Source organism: Balearica regulorum, chromosome 16, assembly GCF_011004875.1.
Source record: "Balearica regulorum gibbericeps isolate bBalReg1 chromosome 16, bBalReg1.pri, whole genome shotgun sequence".
Taxonomy (NCBI): Eukaryota; Metazoa; Chordata; class Aves; order Gruiformes; family Gruidae; genus Balearica; species Balearica regulorum.
The window spans coordinates 6,700,460-6,718,183 of NC_046199.1; the positions used below are offsets into that span (position 1 = coordinate 6,700,460).

The following is a 17,724-nucleotide window of genomic DNA, read 5'->3' on the forward strand; positions in this document are numbered from 1 at the left end:
CCTAGCAGGTTTTCCTTGGCTTTGCAACCGAGCTACCTAAAAACTAAAATAAACTGTCAATCTCTCATGGGCTTCCTAGAGGCTTTCTAGCCTAGAGGAGTGAGGCTCTGCATTAGAGAGGGTCTGCAGTCGGCGATAGACTGCGGACAGAGTCGTCATTCCAGCAACCTGAGCCGTGCCCTGCCACATCCCCGTTTCCAGACCGATTAGCAATATACCCCCGGTAAAAGGTCCCCAGCCACCCCGCGGGGACAAGCCTGGGCTGCAGGGAGCGGCCCCACGCCCAGCCCCGGGTTACGGCGCGGCGAGCGGGAGCGCGTCCGGCCAGACTCATTCATCCCCCCGGAGTTACGCTCCTTCCCCCCGGGCCCTTCGCATCAGCGCCCCGGGGCAGTCGGCACCCCGAGCAGCACATCCCAGCGAGGGGCGGCCCGCCCGGGACCCCCCACCCCCGGCTCCCCGAGGGGGCGGGCAGGGCTACTACAAGCCCCAGGCTGCCCGGCCGGGAGGCAGGGCGGGAGCGACGTGGCGCTGGGCGGCCCCGCTCCGGCCGCCGGACCCCGATCCGCTCCGCCCCGATCCGCGTCCGCCGCCGCGGAGCGCCGGGGGCTTTGCCCCGCCGCGCCATGGGTGAGTGCCGGCAGGGCCGGGGAGGGGGAGGCCGGGGGCGCCCCGGGGGTGCGGGACGGCGGCCGCCCCCCCGCCGGCGGGAGGGAGGCGGCGAGACCCTCACGGGAAGGGGCAGCCGGGCTGGGAATGGGCGCGTCCTGGTCCGGGAAAAAGTGGTTTGGTGTTTGTTTTTTTGTTTTTTTGTTTTTTTTTTTTTTTTAAAGTTTTCAACTTTTCCTAAAGGCTGAGACTGCATCTCTCTCCCCCCGCCCTCCAACTCCCTTTCTTTCTATTTTTTTTAGCACTTCCAGCAGCAAACATAAAGAGACATGCAATTTCCCGTGACAGTCCCAGGGCCATCCCAGGAGCATACCCGGGAAGAGAGGGCTGCGAGCGGGAGCAGAGCCCCAGAGAGTGTGGAGGGAGCGCTACAGCTTTGCTAGAGGCAGCGGCGCCTGTTGGCATTGGTGTAGGCAAAAAGGGACTTCAGCAGTTCAAAAGTCAGCCCAGTCTCAGCCAGGTCAGCAGCACTGGTTACTGCTCAGTCCTGGAGCACGGCCCTCCGACCAAGTTTCATCATAGGCAGGGAATTGCCTGGCACGGCTCCTTGTGAGACCCACCAAACTTTCTGTCCTCACGCGAAGATCCGAAGAGTTCTCAAGTTCCCCAGCTACATCAGAATAGACTATATACAAAGCTGGATTTCAAACAAGGTTCATAAACTATTGCTGCTCATTAAGTTAACAAGAAATACAGCAAAATCTGATGGAATCAACTCTAATTGAGTTTGTGGCTTGAAACTAATGGCACGCCTGCTTTATGCAAAGCCTTTTGTTCTCAGTGAGCAAATATTTTTTTCTAATTATCTGCATAACGTGTACAAGGAGTGATAAAAGCAGTGCAGGTAGTCACACAGAGCGTGGTGGGAGGGACTGGTGTGTAGCTGGGATGACATAAGTAACACAAATGAAACACAGAGGGTTACAGAATAAATACAAATATAAATATAGCCATCACTGAGAAATAACCTTTATTGCTAGCTGTAATTAAAGGCCAAATAGAGACACTTCCTATTAAACAGAGCTTATGAGGGGAAAAAAGCCCTTAGGCGGGGTGAGGAAAGTTTTCCATGGTCTGGTGGTTGTGTCCACATTCTTTCCACACAGAGTCCACTGAAACTATGAGTATTTCTAATTAAACAAAGCCAATGTGAGAATACAGATAGTATTATACGCTCAAAATCAGCACAAACCTCTAAGCTAATGCAATTTGCCTGCGCCTCCAAAATTGTAACTGGAGGGAAGATGTCCCTGGGTCAGCACTGACTCTCACACCATGTGCAATCCCCCCTGCCATAACATGACTAATGGTTCACACGTGGTCACCTTTTCATCCTCTCCCCAGGGTGAGAGGCGTGTGCAGCAAGCACCTTTTTTTTTTTAGGGTTCTTTGGGGTGGGTTGGTTGGTTTGGTTTGCTTTTGCTGTTGTTTTTTCTTGTTTTAACTAAACTTACTAAACTTGCATGCTCAGCTATATGGGAAGGGCAAGGTCAATCGCTTCTTGTATTTGAGGCCAGCAACAGTGAGCTTTTCAGCTCAAGATGAAGTTTGTGCTGTAGTCCTGGATCAGCCTGAGAAGGTTGTGCCTGGATCAGGGATCCTGGGCACTACGTGCTGTAGAAGGCCACCCCCACAAAGTCGTGCTGGGAATGCAAGATTAACTAGGGGAAATGAACTTTTGTGAGCAGCCGTTTTAATGACAAGGTAGGGAGTGAGAATGCAGAGCCTGCAGTGAGAGCTGGTGGTGCCACATGCGCTGAAACATGAAAATGATAATGCAGAACAATTCAGAACCAGAAAGCAGAAGCTGTGTTTCCTGCGCAGCACAGGTTTTCTAACCAGAATCATGGGAGGTCACGGAGGATACCCCCGCACAACTCCAGGCACTACAAATCACTGTCCTCCACTTAAATACAAGTCTTAACTTTGTCAACAAAGTTCTGTTTTCACAGTTCTGCACCTCAAATGAGTGCCTCTGCAGGTAGTGGATGTGCATGCAGGCCTGGTAGGTTGTGTGAGTATCTGCAAGTGCCTCTACACATGACCTACTGCCTTTTGGGGAAATTCAGCATCATGGTTTTGTAGATGGAAAACTTGGGTGTCCTGGGAGAGTTTTTTTCCAGCTTGTTTGTGCTGATAGCTTGCCAGCTAGTGCCAGAAAACTGAACGTAGTGTTGCTTGCTTGCTTGTTTTCCAGGTCGTGCACTGCTGGTCCTCCTCTTGTCTGCACTGGTGTCTCTCCTGGGTGGGCTGATATTTGGATACGAGCTGGGGATTATCTCTGGTGCACTGCTGCAGTTGCAGATAAACTTTCACCTCAGCTGCTTCAAGCAAGAAATTCTTGTGAGCGCCCTCCTTATCGGAGCTCTCCTCGCCTCTCTGGTTGGGGGGATCCTCATTGACCGCCATGGACGGAGGAGAGCAATCCTGGTCAGCAACTTGGTCCTGTTGGTTGGCAGCCTTATTCTCACATTGGCAAGGTCATTTATTGGGCTGGTCATTGGGCGCATGACCGTGGGCTTTGCCATCTCTGTCTCATCCATGGCCTGCTGCATCTACGTCTCAGAAATGGTGGCTGCTCATCGGCGAGGGCTGCTGGTGTCTCTGTACGAAGCGGGTGTCACCGTAGGCATCCTACTGTCCTATGCACTGAATTACATCTTTGCGGATGTGGATGAGGGATGGAGGTACATGTTTGGGCTGGCCATTGCCCCGACAGCCATGCAGTTCCTCAGCATCCTCTTTCTCCCAGTGAACCCTGTGAAATTAAGCTCGTGGGACTCAGACTGCCAGAAGGGCCTCATTCAATTGCAGAACACTGAGGACAGAGAGATGGCAGAGCGGGAGCCCTATAAGGAGAAACATTACTCATTTCTTGACCTTTTCAGGACCAGAGACAACATGAGAAGGCGGACTCTGGTAGGCTTGGGACTGGTGCTCTTCCAGCAGTTCACTGGGCAGCCCAATGTGCTGGGCTATGCCTCCAAAATCTTTCACTCGGTGGGGTTCCAGAGCAACTCCTCAGCAATCCTGGCCTCTGTTGGGCTGGGGGCGATAAAAGTGGTGGCCACGCTCGTTGCAATGGCCTTTGCAGACAAGGCTGGCAGGAGAGTGCTACTCATGGCTGGCTGCCTGGTGATGGCCATCTCCGTCACCACCATCGGCCTCACCAGCCGCATTGCTCCGCTGGCCATGGCCAGGGACTGCAAGGCAGCCGCAGACCCGAATGCATCCCATAGCCTCACCCAGCACCCCCTGATGCCCGTATCCTCCCAGCCTACTGTGTCACCCATCCCACCAGCATCGGGTGCTGTCAAAAGTCAGGCAGGCCCTGGTTTTGCTGCCACGAGGAGCCTTACAAAAGTTTTTGCCAGTATTCAAAGCAGAGAGGTTGTTCCCAATTCTTCCCTCAATCAGAAAAGGGGCTTGGTAGATCAGTCCAACAAAGAGAGAGTGGAAAACACAGGTCCTCCTTTCAATGGTGCTCCCTGGACAGAAAATATAGTTTTAAATTGGATTACGCTGCTGAGCATGATGGCTTTTGTGAGCGCCTTCTCAATTGGATTTGGACCAAGTAAGTATGGTGTTTATATATCCTTGCACTAACCCAGAGAATAAAGTAGGGCTGACCTTTACAGGCTGCTTGAAACGTTCATTATGTATCTGCTTTACCAAGCAGCTCAGTGTCTGGGGACTGGAAGTATGTCACCTTCTGCCCACTGAATCGTTTTCTAGCATTGCAGCTCTGCCAGCTGTAGGGCTGGTACAGCACTAGAATAACTTGCTTTTCCATGCTATCACTACCCTTGCAATGGTTTTGTTTTTCTGTCACGCTCATTGCAAAAGTAGAGCATCCCGCAAACACTACCTAATCTTCCCAGCACCCTAGTGAGGAGAAAAATAGAGGACTGAAGACAGAGGGACTTCTGCTGTATGATAAAGAAAGTCAGAGGCAGAACTGGAAATGGAACCTCTTTGAAAGTTTCTCCATATCAGTTGGTCTTTTTCTGCAATCATTATTCATCAGATGAAAATAGAGACTAGTTCTTGCTTCCATGTGACCTCTACTGTTTTCTGGCATTTATTGCTTTAAATGACTTGATAGAGAATACAGCATCTCAAGAAAAAACATAAGTGAGCAAATTTCATGGGCTTGACAGTGACCCTGTAACTTATTTCAAGCAAAATAACCCTGAGATAGGAGAGACTACTTTAAGATATATATTGCTTTAGCTCTGTTCCAAACAGAACATCATCTCCCTAATCCTACCCCTTTCTTATTTCTTTACAAAGAGCATGTCCTGACAGCAGGTATGCCATACCTTTTCCATCATCCCTGAATGGAATGACCAACTCCCCTGCTTTCTTCTTTACTCCCTGGACCTGTTCATTGGTATTTCATTCCTCTGTGGAGCACCGAACATGGGAGTTTTGAAGTGTTCTACTGTGAAGTGTTCTGTTGAGATCAATGAATGTTTGACGCTACCAGCAGCGGGTGCTTGGTGAAGCCAGAGTTTAAAACCCCTGCTGAAATCTTCCTTGCCCATTTCGCAAATAAATTGCTTAACCCCTACAACTGTCTTTCTGATCTCTCTAATCCGTGCAGTGACCTGGCTGGTCCTCAGTGAGATCTACCCTGCTGGGATAAGAGGAAGAGCATTTGCCTTCTGTAACAGCTTTAACTGGGCTGCTAATTTACTGATCAGCCTCTCCTTCCTGGACCTTATTGGTAAGTGGCCATCCCCCATCCCTCCAACTCCCACAGCTGGTTAGGGAAGGTGGCCATCCCAAGCTGTTTGGAGATTAAGTGGCATTTTCAACCCTGGGGCCTGGAATAAGTGTGACCCTGATGCCTCCAAGAGCAGAAAAACTAGTCCCTCCGCCACCCTTTCATGAAAGTCATCCATCACCTGCTGGGCTGTACTATAGTACCGCAGTGTCAGGAAACTCCCTTCTGAGAGCTTCTCAAAATAAGATGCCCCTGTCAGGCACCAATGACCTCCTCACAGTAAGCAACCAGCTTCTTTTGTATCCCAGGACATGACTTACCTCCAACAGACCCTTCATGCACTTGAATCTCTCTGCAGATGCCATTGGTTTCTCTTGGATGTTTCTCCTCTATGGACTGATGGGAATGATGGCTGTTATATTCATTTACTTTTTTGTTCCGGAAACGAAAGGACAGTCCTTAGAGGAGATAGACCAGCAGTTCTCCAGGAAACGGTATGTGTGCTGTTATACCAGCGTGAGGGCTGGCTTTGGGTTCTTCCCACTAGCAGTCCCCAAGGTCTGTGGCACTGGGCAGCTCAGGGCTGTTGCAAAGTCTGGTCAGTGCTGCTGAGAATATCTCAGGTTTGTGCAGGCCGATGGGACGGGAGAGCTGCAGCGTGGTTCATCAGCAGGTCACTGCCCTGAGCTTTGTGGCTGTGCTGCTGGAGGGCACTAGTGACACTAGGGAAGAACAGGGCTAAAAGCCAGGGCTTGTGGGTGAGGGGAGGAGAGCAGGACCAGAACATGGCACAGGCAGGTCGTGACAGTGAGGTCCTTAGAGTAATCCTGGACTGATCCTTCTCCTCTGGGGCAGAGATATCCCTTGGTGTAACACATGCCGCAGGCTCTCACCTGGTAATTTCCATGCAAAGCCTGTGATGGGCAAGGAAAGATCAAGAGGGGTTTGTGCAATCCTGGTTGAGGAGGAGGTGGCAGGGCAAGCACCGCTGGAGCAGAGGGAGGTTGTGCAGCCACAAGACCACGATGCCAAGGGGAGGGAGCACACACTGGGGGGGGGCTGGGGAGGGGCAACTGCCGTAAACCCCTGCCTGGCTCCCTGTGAGCAGCAGCTGCTGCAGCTGACCTTCACCATTGCCCAGCAGGGTGTGGGAAGGAAACGTATTTAAGCGGAGACATGGAAGAGGAGCGAGCTGCAAACACGCCCAGTACCAGAGAGTGGAACACGCCAGCAGCACATGAGACCGCAGCATCACCCTGAGGAGCGGAGCAGGCTGTGCCATCCAGACAGTTCTTTTCCACGGCCTTTAACTGGTGACCTCTCACAGACGGTTCTCACCGCAGTGCCTTATGTCTTGGGACATGCCGATAGTTGTCCTTTGGGTCCTTGACAGATCGTAGGTTCCTTTGATATCTTTTCTTTTTCATGGTTTGTATCGCCTATCATTTAAGAGATTAATGGTTTTGTACATAGGAATTAAAGCACAACTTGCTGACAATGCTTTCCATCCGTGCTGTTCATTTGTAAGCAAGGTACGTTGAAATACTTGATGCTTTGCAGAGGGGACTGTAGCGCAGAAGGAATGCATTAAGCACTCAGCAACATACATCGATATTGTCACCTTTTGTAACGTCTGCGTAGGAGCCTGGAGTCTGAGATGGGAGCGAATGCGGATAAACGCCCTGTTTCAGTGGCGGCAGAACGAGTGCTAGCTCATGGGCTGCTATTTCCTATAGTGTCAAGGCCCAGCAGCTCTCCTGCCTGATCATCCAAGGCCCACGCTAAACAAGTGTAGAAGTACATCTCACATACGTGTTTGGCTGCTTGCTTTTGTACACAGGGGCTGCTTTGCATTCATGATCATGTACAAAAATGCATGCAATATTCTGGTACCTTCTACAAGTATTCCACCCTCTTACAATTGTACGTTCTTTGATTAATTCACCCCTCTTCCTAACACATACAAATTATAAAGCAACACCCTACTAACACCACACTCACTCCGCAAACCTTGTGAGAGGAGGATCTGGTGTCCTGCTGAACAGCCAGCCTTGCCTCTTTTGAACACCTGAAGGAACTAAGTCCCAAAGCTTGGGGTTTTCCACTGAAAATGCAACTCCTTGGGGACCAGTGACTGCTACACTGAGCTACCTGGTTGGGACTACAGGGACAAACACAAAGGATGTTGCCACGTCATTCACACCCCTTTCTCAAAGAGAAGCCATAAAGCCACTGTGGACAATTATCTGTCCTTGGCTGTAGTTCAGTCCATGGCTGTGAGGTGTCTGCCTGAAGCACTTTCGGGATGTGCTTTTCTCTTTCCACTGGGCAATGAGAGTCACCCACAGCCTTCCTCATCCACCTCTGCATCGGCCTCCCTGCCACGCCTCTGCTGCAACCAGAATTTGATATTTCTGAAGTCCCTCATGTGCTGCAGATGCTGTCACCCCAAGGCACACAAGGACACCCCCAAAACAAAAAACCCGATGCTCTCTTCCTGCAAAAAAGCCCACGTATATTGAGCTGTATCAGGGGTAACTGATTTTCTAGGGGAAAAAAAAAAATATCTGCTGTCCTAGGAGCTAAAGTCAGTGTCCAGATTATGGCTGCAGCCTGTGGCCGTTGGTAGCAGGGTCGCACGTTCCCCAGGGGATCCCTGGCCAAGAGGGATGGGGGCGTGGGGTGCGGAGAGTAGGTGCGTGCGTGCGCCCCTATATATATTTGGTTGTAGGGGAGGTACCGCCAAGGGCCAGCAGAGCTCCAGAGCGGTTTTTCTTTCCGGGCTGTGACCATTTGCCGCCTGCCCCAGCAGCACCTGGGGGGTGCCCGGACCGCGCTGCCGCCCGCAGCGGGCCGAGGGTGCACCGCGCCCGGTCTGCCGCGAGGGGACACCCCGGCACCGCGGCACCGGCCCTGCGCAGGGAGCTCTGCTCCGGGCACTGCTGCACCCCCGCTGCGAGTCCACCCTGGCACTGGGGCGACAGACAGATCCCCCCCATGACCAAAATCTCAGCCCACCTCAGCCCTCGAATACAGCGTCTGAGCCTGAGGGACCCCCTCCCCCCCACACCCTACAGAGTTGGGGTGCCACTGCCCCCCCATGCTGTGCCTACGGGCTTGATGCAGCTCGAAAAGGGGGGAGATGGGAAGGGGAATTCAGGGGCACCCCGGCATGGGGGTGGGCAGGCAGCTGGGGCTGCCCTGGGGGGCGAGGGGAAGGGGAGAAGATGGAGACCCTTGGGCCTCATGAGGAGGTGAGGTGGGCCCAGGTAAGGGGGTTGGCTGCTGGGGCAGCAAGCAGGGCTGGTGGGGTTGGGGGGCAAGTTAGCTCTGGGGACAGCAAACAGGGCTACTGACACTGCCAGGCTCTGTGGGTGATGGTACAGAAAGCTGTAAATTAGCTTGTGGTAAGGGGGATTAGTAAGCCCAGAGTAAGAAGGCTGCCGTTCCTGCTTTCTTCAGAAAAACATGATGCAACTTTAACCCAACGGCTTCAACCCATGAGGCAGGAAGAACCTGCAAGGGGCTGCCCAGCTCATCACACAAAGCACATTGTGTTCGGGTGCCTGTGCTTGCACGGAGTGCAAGGCCAGTGGAGAGGAGACGCTGGGAGAGCCTCGGGGATGCTGCAGAGCCGAGTCCCACCTCCGCTCTTGCAGCCCTTGTGATGAGGGGGTGTACGCACCTGGGAAGGGCTTCCTGCTAGGGAGACAGCTCTGAACCTGCTGGCTGGTGTCACAGGGTCCTGCACTTTCATCGCAGCAGAGATGGGCTGGTGGCACAGAAAAATGGAAAAGCCATAAAGGAGCATTTAAATAAGAAGCTGAAGGAAACTCAGTGGGTGTAGAAATTCAGACTTGCACTCCTTGTGAGGAAGATGTGGCCAGCATCCAGGGGAAGAGCAGCAGGGAAATAAATGATGCAGTTGCAATAAATAAGGTGAGTTGGATTGTGTATAGTACTGACAGACCCACAGAAACATTAAGCAACCAAGCAAGGGCAAAACTTAGAGGTACTTCTGTCCCTATACCAGAAGCTTAAAAAAAAAAAATATATTAATGTCAAGTCTTCTGATCACCCTGAATGACAACCCCAGTACCAGTACAGATGTCTCGAGACAGGATATCCCAGATTCCAATTGGAAAAAACATAGAGCCGGGACTGTGGTACTGACTCTTGATCAGGATAAAGGTATTAATCAGCAGATACAAAATGAGATTAGATAGTCAGCTCAGTGATCCATCAGGAAGAAAAAAGTGGTTTTGGATGCAATAATGAGTCTCCTGGACCAAGCAGCGCTGGAAGCAGCAAGGAGGGCTGCAGCTCTGGGCTTGGTGGGTAGCGGTGCACAGGACCTGCTTCACAAGGTGTTTGTGGGAGAGCTGTTCTCTGCTAGTGACCACAAAACAACCCATTTAATGCTGTAGCAGGAGAGAGCACACCAAATAAATCCAGCGTGTGGCTCTACAATTTCAAGAAAGGGAGCTATGAAAAAAGAAGGTGATTAGTCAATAACAACAAAATGAAAAGGAACAGACAGAAAGCAAGGAGCCTGCAAGCAGTCTGGAGGCGATTAAAAAATGTTCTATTAAAGCCCGCGTAAAACATGTGCCACAACTCAAAAAGACCTAAGAGGTCCTAAAAAACACCCTGCCTGACTCACTGCTAAGGTTAAGGTGGTATCACAGAGAGAAGGTCAGCATTTTAAAAGCGGAAAGTTTTCCCACATGAGGATAAAAGGAAAACCCATAAAACATAGCAAGTAATGTGTAGACAGAAAATTAAAAGAGGTAAAAAAGAGCATAAAGATCTCCTTGCAAGGATTTTTTTTTTTTTTAAAAGTTTCTTTAAATATATCAGAAGTAAGCAGCGGGCTAGGGAGCCATTGCTCAATACAAAGGTGCAATGAGGGTACCAAGGAGGGTAAGGCACGGCAAAACAGCTCGGGCATAACTGTGTGTTGGTCTTTACTGCTGCAGGTATTTGGGAGATCCTCACACCCGGTTCATTCTTTGTAGCCCATAAGTTAGAGGAACTACATCACTGTAGTAGAGGAACTGTACCAGAGGACCGGCAGGTTGCTAACGTAGCTCCCACCTACAAACCAAGCTCTGGAAGGGGACGCTGGGAGCTGCAGGGGTGTCACCTCCATCCCTGCTGGGGTGGTCGGGTCTGCACCAGCAGTCAGCAGGCAGGTGGTGGGAAAGAGCCAGCAGACACGGCTGCTGAAGAGGGAAAGCTTGTCTTGCCAGCACGCTGGGACTCTAGGAAAATACCAGCATGCGCATGGATAGGGAGAACCCAACAGACAGAATAGATGGAAATTAAAAAAAAATATTTTGGCAAAATTGTTTTTAAAAATTTACATTGCCATGGGGTTGAAACAACAGTCCTTTTATGGATTGAAACCCAGTTAAAAGATATTCCTATCTTGTAGGTAACAAAGTACAGGGTTTAACAGACAGTTTTTGAGGACAGATGAGATTCAGCAATGGGGTAGCCCAAGCATCTCTGCTGGGTCTGGTTTTATTCAACATCTTCATTTGTGGTGTGGGGAAGGGATTGGACGGCAAAATCTCCAGGTTTGTGGATGATGCTAAGTTCTTTTGGGAAATAAACGTTTTGCCAATGGGAACGGGCTCCAGAAGAACCTTGCAAAATTGAGTGGGCAAAAAGGGCACCTGAGACAGATGTGCCAGGGAAAGCTGCAGGCTGGTGCCAGAGGCCACTGGAAGCCACCTGGGGTTAGTGTGGATTGGAGGAGTCCTCAGCTGGGTGAACTAGCTCCCTCCATCATCGTCTAACTGGACAAATGCATCCCCGCTCGAAATTTGTGGCCCATTAGTGCAGCAACAGGCTGTTTCTCTTTTTCTCTCCCCTGAGGCTGAGACCTCATAAGACTAGAGGATACAGAAATGCTTGAGGCAGTGATAAATCTTCTTTAGTGGGCTTTTATTTCCTTTTCTTTCACAATATTTTCTTTAGTTTCCTAGCCAAATTTTTTTCTAAGGAAAGATTTCTGACTTCCTTTGAGCCACAGCTCAACATCTGTCCACATTGGGGGCTGAAGTAATACACTGTTAAGGGGTTTTGATGTCAAGCCCAAAACCTCACCAGGGATTTATGCAGCTCTCCCCTTTCCTCCCTCCTCCTCATCAAACAGCCTTTCATTTGCTCTCACTAATTGTGCTGTCATGCCTTTCTTTTTTCCCCCAGTTGTGCAGACAGCCTTTCATGCAGACAGGTTTCGGTGACAGATGCCTGTGCCATGATCTTTCCGAGGAGGCGGGTTGCACTGCAGAGCATGCACATCGTCTGAACGCGCCGAGCCGTGCTGAAATGATCCAGGCACCCATCCAGCCCAGGGACGGATTAGGCAGTGGCTTCCCTGCCTACCCCCACCCCCCAACCACCACCCCCCCAGGAGCTGCTGGATAATCGCTGCCGGTCGGGAGAGCCCCCCCCAGCCCCAGCCCACCCACAGACACCACTTGCTCCTCTAAGTGGGCAGGAAAAGATTAGCTGAGCATCTCTTGGAAAAATGGGAGAGTCTTCAGGAAGATTTGAGCTGGGGACAAAGACACTGCAAAAGCCCAGTGTCCCAGGGGAGGTGACTGTGGTAAGAGAAACATAGCCAGGATGGGGGCAGGGGGGGTGTGGAATTGCATGGGGTTGAACAGAGCTGTTCTGGGCTGTGCCCCCTTCCTCGTATGCTAAGCATGAAGACCATTTTTTCCAATGACTCGCATGAAATTGTGAAATAAGGCTCAGCCACAAGGACTGTGTAAATCAACCTGCTCAAATGGAAACCTGCTCTCAGGCCTTGCCAACAAAAGGAGAACGACACTTTTAAGCAGCTACCAGCTCTGAAGGCACGGACACAACCAGAAGCTAATCCTGAGAGGCTCAAAGCTTGAATTTCCTCAAAGTTATGTTTGGGACCAGGGAAGACTGTCATCGGCAGGAAGACTGGGATATAGCAAGTGGGGCGATGCACATCTCAAGTTCATAGAAGATCCTTGTTTTGTTACCTCTGTTTTCCAGCTCTTTTAGTCAGAGGGTAGGGAGGACAGCGAGGGGCTAACCTAATTATCAGCCAGCTCACAGAGAGCTCCTGAGAGGGGGCTGGGTGCCCCGTTTGGGGACCTCTGCTACCCCTTCCCCATAGGGTGCCTGTCCCAGCAGCCCCACACCCCTCCTGGTGCTCCCCCAGCTCCTCCCTGCTGCAAAGGAAATAGCTGCAAAAGCCGCTGCCCTGGGGTCTGTACCTTGGGGTCAATACTATGCCAGAGCCAGAGGTAAATGAACTAGATGTTTGTCCCTTTATCTGATTAGATTTTTTTTCATGTCTTTTAAATGCCTGTCTGCAAAGATTTCCAGGAGAGATAGAGAAGTGTTTTATCCATCCCAGGGCGTGCAGACCTGCAGAGGGGTGAGCTGGGAGGTGGCAGGGTCGGGGCACTCAGCACGGCATTGCAGGAGATTGTAAGTGAAGTTACGGTGCACTGTCAGGGTGGACTTTTAAAAAGCACTGACAATCCCCCCCCCCGCCCCCCCCCCACACTTACACATGTTCCTGTAGTGTGCCACAGCCAAAATCTGAATGATATAAGAAATAAGTACAAACCTTGGCTTGTTATTGCTGGTCCAGACTGACTTCAGAAACCACCTTGTACGCAGGTGATGTGAAGTTTGAGGGGCAGCACGTACCATCACCCAGTCCTCAAGCTCCAGCCGTGGTAATGGGATGTGGGTGACAGACTGAAAAGAGGGAAGTGTCAGTCCCTGCTGCAGATACTCCCACAACTCAGCAGAGAAATATGGAATGGGGGTCCACGTCCCTCGTTGTGCATGCGAAGGCAGCAAGCTCAAGGGCTGGATCCTGCTTAGTCTCTGCTCAGGGGGATACAGGGCTGGATGAAAGGAGCCAGGATACATGAAATACGATAACTGGAAAAAATACAAACCAGAAGATGTGTTATTTAATGCACTACAGATCCAGCAAAACAACAAGAGCCGAACAAAAAACATTCCCTTGTATAGGAACAAAGATACCGGCTCAGCCCGGGGAGAACCTAGAAGGAGAAGGCTGTGTTGAGATGTGTTTTGTTAGCTTGTGTGTCTCCAGGCAGTGCATGGATCAGACCCAAGCCTAGAATGTGGCATGGGCTTCCTCCATTCAATGCATCTCTCCTGTCCTCTCTGAAGTGCTCCTTCCAGCATGAGCACCTCCAAACTCCCCACATTTGGGGTCTACGGCCTGTGCCCTTGTTCTTCCTGCTCTACCTGGCCTTCTTGCCACTCCCGCTGCCTCTGACCTCAGCTCCCCTAGCCCTGAGATCTTCCCTCTGCTTATTGAATTAGTAGAAGGAGAGTTGCTGTCACTTTTAATCATAGAAGTAAAGCAGGGATAGAAAGATAAGGTCTCCCCCCAACAACCAAGATGCCGATGGTTTGCAGAATGAGTTGCTCTGACAGGTCACCCACGCAGAAAAGCTTGTCGTCTCCATATGGAGATGAGATACCTTGGGCTGGGAGCGAGACCTCAGGTGCAATACTGGGCAATGCAGAAGCTACCGCTCTGCCCCAGGACCTACCAGGACAAATTCAGTCTCTGGATAATCAGGAATCACGTAATTACCTTTACTGGGGAGTTTTTCCAGTTGTCTCCAGCTACTTTTGAGCTGCGGAGCTGAGCTGTCCCCACTGGGAATCATGTTCCCCTTGCCACGATGGCAGGAGTGGCAAGGAGCTGGCAGTTGTCAGGAGCCATTTCCCCTTGGAAAGGGTCTGGGGCAAATCATCGTGCTCAGGCAGCACAGTCCCATGGTGACAATCCTGGCACAACACCCGTGATGGTGTCTGTGCTCACTGACATCTCTTGGGGGTGACAACCATCCTTTTGTTCTCACTCAAACTCACAGCTGAGTCCTGGTGCATGATGTGACCTCCTGCAGCAATACAAATAAAAATGTCAGTAGTATGACTATTAATAGTGTTTCTATTCCTGCTGCCATTATGATTGCTTTTGCTACTATTAATAATAATATTTACATATGCAAAACCACAGATGCAAAACAGATGGTTTGGTTGGGACCTCTGAAAAGAACTTGTCTCTGCCACATATGTTTATGACAAAGACAGAGGGTTAACCACGCAGAGTGCCATATAGAGAACAAATAGACAGGGAAAAAGAATGAAATAATTCCTTCCATATTCCTGACAGAGGCCAAAACTCATCCATTCCCTCTCTCTGCTTCTCTCCTTTCTAGCATTTGAGACTCTTTTCCAATACCAGGTCAGGGATGGTTTCCATATTTGTTCAGACTTGTCTAATTTTATTTTCCAGCTCAGCTATTATTTTTTCAGATGCAGCTTTTCCTGATGGATGGAAAATACAAAAGGAATCGCTCATCTGTTCCCTGCAAGTTTTTTCCTGACCGCTGGGAAGCTCAGGCACTATTCCAGGCCCGGAGTAAACCTTGCCTTGTGGAGAAAACTTGATCCTCGTTTGCTGAGTTCACACGTCTGGGAATAATTTAAGCTAAGGGGAACAGTAAAAGTGAGAAAGACTACCACCATCCCTGAGCCCATCTCATTCCCTTCACCACACAGCCCTGCCTGGGACGACGGCCGTGGCCACGCAATATGAACGACCACATCTCCGCAACTGCCCAATATTGTAAAGCAAGAACGTGGCAGCACAAGACAGGGCAGGAATTTTGGCAGTTTCACCCAGGCTTGTGTCACAGCAGCAGAAATAACGGAGAGTCTGCCAGCAGCGTGGCATCCCCCTCTGCTTTCGGCGGTGGCTGCTGTAGGGCTGGGCTCTCTCGGGGAGGCAGCCAGCGGCAGGGAGCGGAGGGGCTTGGCTTGGGCGGCCAACTTGCTCTTTGCTCCTGGTTTTCCTGCAAGGATGAGGAAAAGCAGGAGGACAAGGCTGACACAAGGACCCGTCTTGCCTGCATTGATAAGTAGCTTTGAACTGGAATTATGCGAGAGTCCCACCAGCGTGAAGGGCTTTCCTGGGGGCATGTCTTGGTCTGTTGTCAACATATTTATGGTTGCGTGAGCAGCAGAGGCTCCCCTGCACCCACGGGTGTCATCTTTGTGGCCAACGGGACTCTCTAGCCCTTTTTTACTGACAAACACCCTCAGGGACACCCTGATCTCCTCGAGCAGCCCAGGCCTGGCTGTTCCTCCCACGAGCAGGAGGAGGAAGAGGAGGAGGAAGGGTCTATATGCTCTGCCACAACACAGCAACGCTTAAATGGAAAAAGGCACTGGACAGCACGCTAACGAGTACAGCGCAGTGTCCCCAAGCACTAATGAGTAATAAAGTGCCCCACAAACTAAAGAGTCCCCAAGTGCTACTGAGGACTAAGTAGTCCCCAAATACTCACATCTCTCTCAGGTCAAATTCCACTCTTTAAAACAATCCCCATTACATTTTACACATCGGGCTGTAGAAGGCCTCAGAGGGGCTGTTAGGGTCTGTTGTAGGGGAATAAAGCAAGTGTCAAAAAGACTTTTAATGCCCAGTTAAAAATGGCCAAAATACAGTCTGCAGTTACCTGATAAGCTGCAAGGTCTCTACTGGGAGAAATATTTTGGTTTTTAAATTGTCTCAACCCTTGCACACTTACAAGAGGCTGGCCTTAGCTCTGACCTAAAGCTTGTCAAGTACATTAAAACAATATTAAAAGCCTGGCTTTTGTTCCATAAAGACTTTTAATGCTTGTTACTTGGGCTGGTAGGGGTTTTTTTCTTAGAATGGTTATATGGTTTTCATATAACAGTTCTTATAATGACCAGTAATTATTGAACATATCAGAGCATTGCAGATCTCTGCAGCTCTATGTGCTTTACTATATCAATACTTCTCAGCACAGCAGCTGTCCTGTCGCTGCCATCCCCGCTGAGCAGGTGTGGGAACCAAAGTGCTCGGTGGGATTGACATCTCCAGAGATGCGTAACAGGGCAGTGCCAGAGGACAACGGCCCAGTCCCATGTCCATGGGCTCTGTTCAATGCAAGAGAAAATACTCCCTGTCCTCTCAGTGCAAATTACCCTCTTATTCTTCACAGGGAAATTTGAGACATTGCACCCATTTGCTGGTTCAATTAACTTTTTTGTGAAAAACTACCTAATGGCTATGGACTATGCCTGGACTGTTGGTATCCATCACCATATAGTGGGGTTTATGCAGATATTTGGACATCAAAAAGCTAGCTATTTGAACAGCTAGAGCTTTTTTCAAAGCAGATCTGTAATTCATTCAAAGATTCAGTCTCAGAGTGTCAACAGCCAAGAAACCCAGGGTTCAAGCTGCAGCAGGGTGTTTCTTACTGTCTTGGGTTTTTCCTCTGTGCTGAAAGGGCTCTCCGGGGCAGACCAGCCTCACGGTGCTGTTCTGCTGCTGTCGCTGTGCTTTGGGAAGTGTGTTTGCATAGTAGCAAGCAAGGCCAACACACAAAATTAATGGCATTTGAAGTTCAGTGTGAGTCCTAACTGTCAGGAATGCAGCATTAAAAACAAAACTTAAAGCTTCCATATTGCAAAACCTATTAGCTGCTTTACCGTTTTTACAGTCATGCCAGTTCACTCATACTGGAGCTTTTACCAAAGCATGACAGCTCATTTGTTTAGCTTGGGCCAGGCTTAAAGTTCTGATGAAGCCTAATCTTGTGACCTGTATTTACTTTGGCTGGGGACGCTTTTTGCACAGACGACTTCCTATCCTTCCTAATCTTTCCCGCAGGAAAGGAGCTGGGAGTTATGAGTTGGGGGAGGAAGGCAAAGCCAACCAGACACGCAGCAAAAGAGAAACAAGCGCCGCACATGTCAGTGAAGTGGGCCAGGTTCAGGGACCTTGTCTGTTAAGGGAAGGAATTAAAGGGGGAGTCAGCACCTCCGCTGTCATCATTTGAGATGCGTCAAATCCATCATCGTTTCTCAGGAATTTTACCCATCTGGAAATATGGCTGGCTGCAACTGCAACAGCTTCGCAGCTTAAGGATGGAAAAGTCTCTGCTTGGCTTGAACTTGTCAAACCTCCCACTGAAACAGAGAAGAATTCTGTGGGTATACCCTCCCCAAAACTCCCAGCAACCCCCTGGGACCTGACACTGAAGGGCTGCTCATGGGTCCCGGCTGGCAAGCCCCTGCGGAGCGAGCTGGCTCTCAGCAGCACCGCAAAGCGCCCGTGGAAGGAGCTGCTCTCTCCTGTGTGACAACAGATGGACCACGAACCCTTCATCCGTCAGCCTAGCTGGATGCCAACAATTAGATAACATGAACTTCCTTGCTCCTTACCTCCATTTCTA

General features: G+C 50.3%; 1 protein-coding gene and 1 long non-coding RNA gene across 2 annotated transcripts; one reads left to right on the forward strand and one right to left on the reverse strand.

Moving 5' to 3' along the window:
- The first annotated feature begins 330 nt into the window (after nt 1-330).
- Nucleotides 331-6,896, forward strand: SLC2A10 (solute carrier family 2 member 10). Its single transcript, XM_075768499.1, has 5 exons — nt 331-630; nt 2,867-4,243; nt 5,276-5,398; nt 5,757-5,892; nt 6,543-6,896. The coding sequence occupies exons 1-5, from the start codon at nt 627-629 to the stop codon at nt 6,637-6,639; spliced, it is 1,737 nt and encodes a 578-aa protein (XP_075624614.1). The 5' UTR covers nt 331-626; the 3' UTR covers nt 6,640-6,896.
- Nucleotides 6,897-7,085: 189 nt separating this feature from the next.
- LOC142604144 (uncharacterized) lies at nt 7,086-16,841 on the reverse strand. The gene is made up of 5 exons (XR_012838044.1): nt 16,748-16,841; nt 14,040-14,349; nt 13,026-13,159; nt 9,084-9,170; nt 7,086-7,895 (listed from the first exon to the last, which is right to left on the reverse strand). It is a non-coding gene; the product is annotated as an uncharacterized LOC142604144 (long non-coding RNA).
- Between the last annotated feature and the right edge of the window lie 883 nt (nt 16,842-17,724).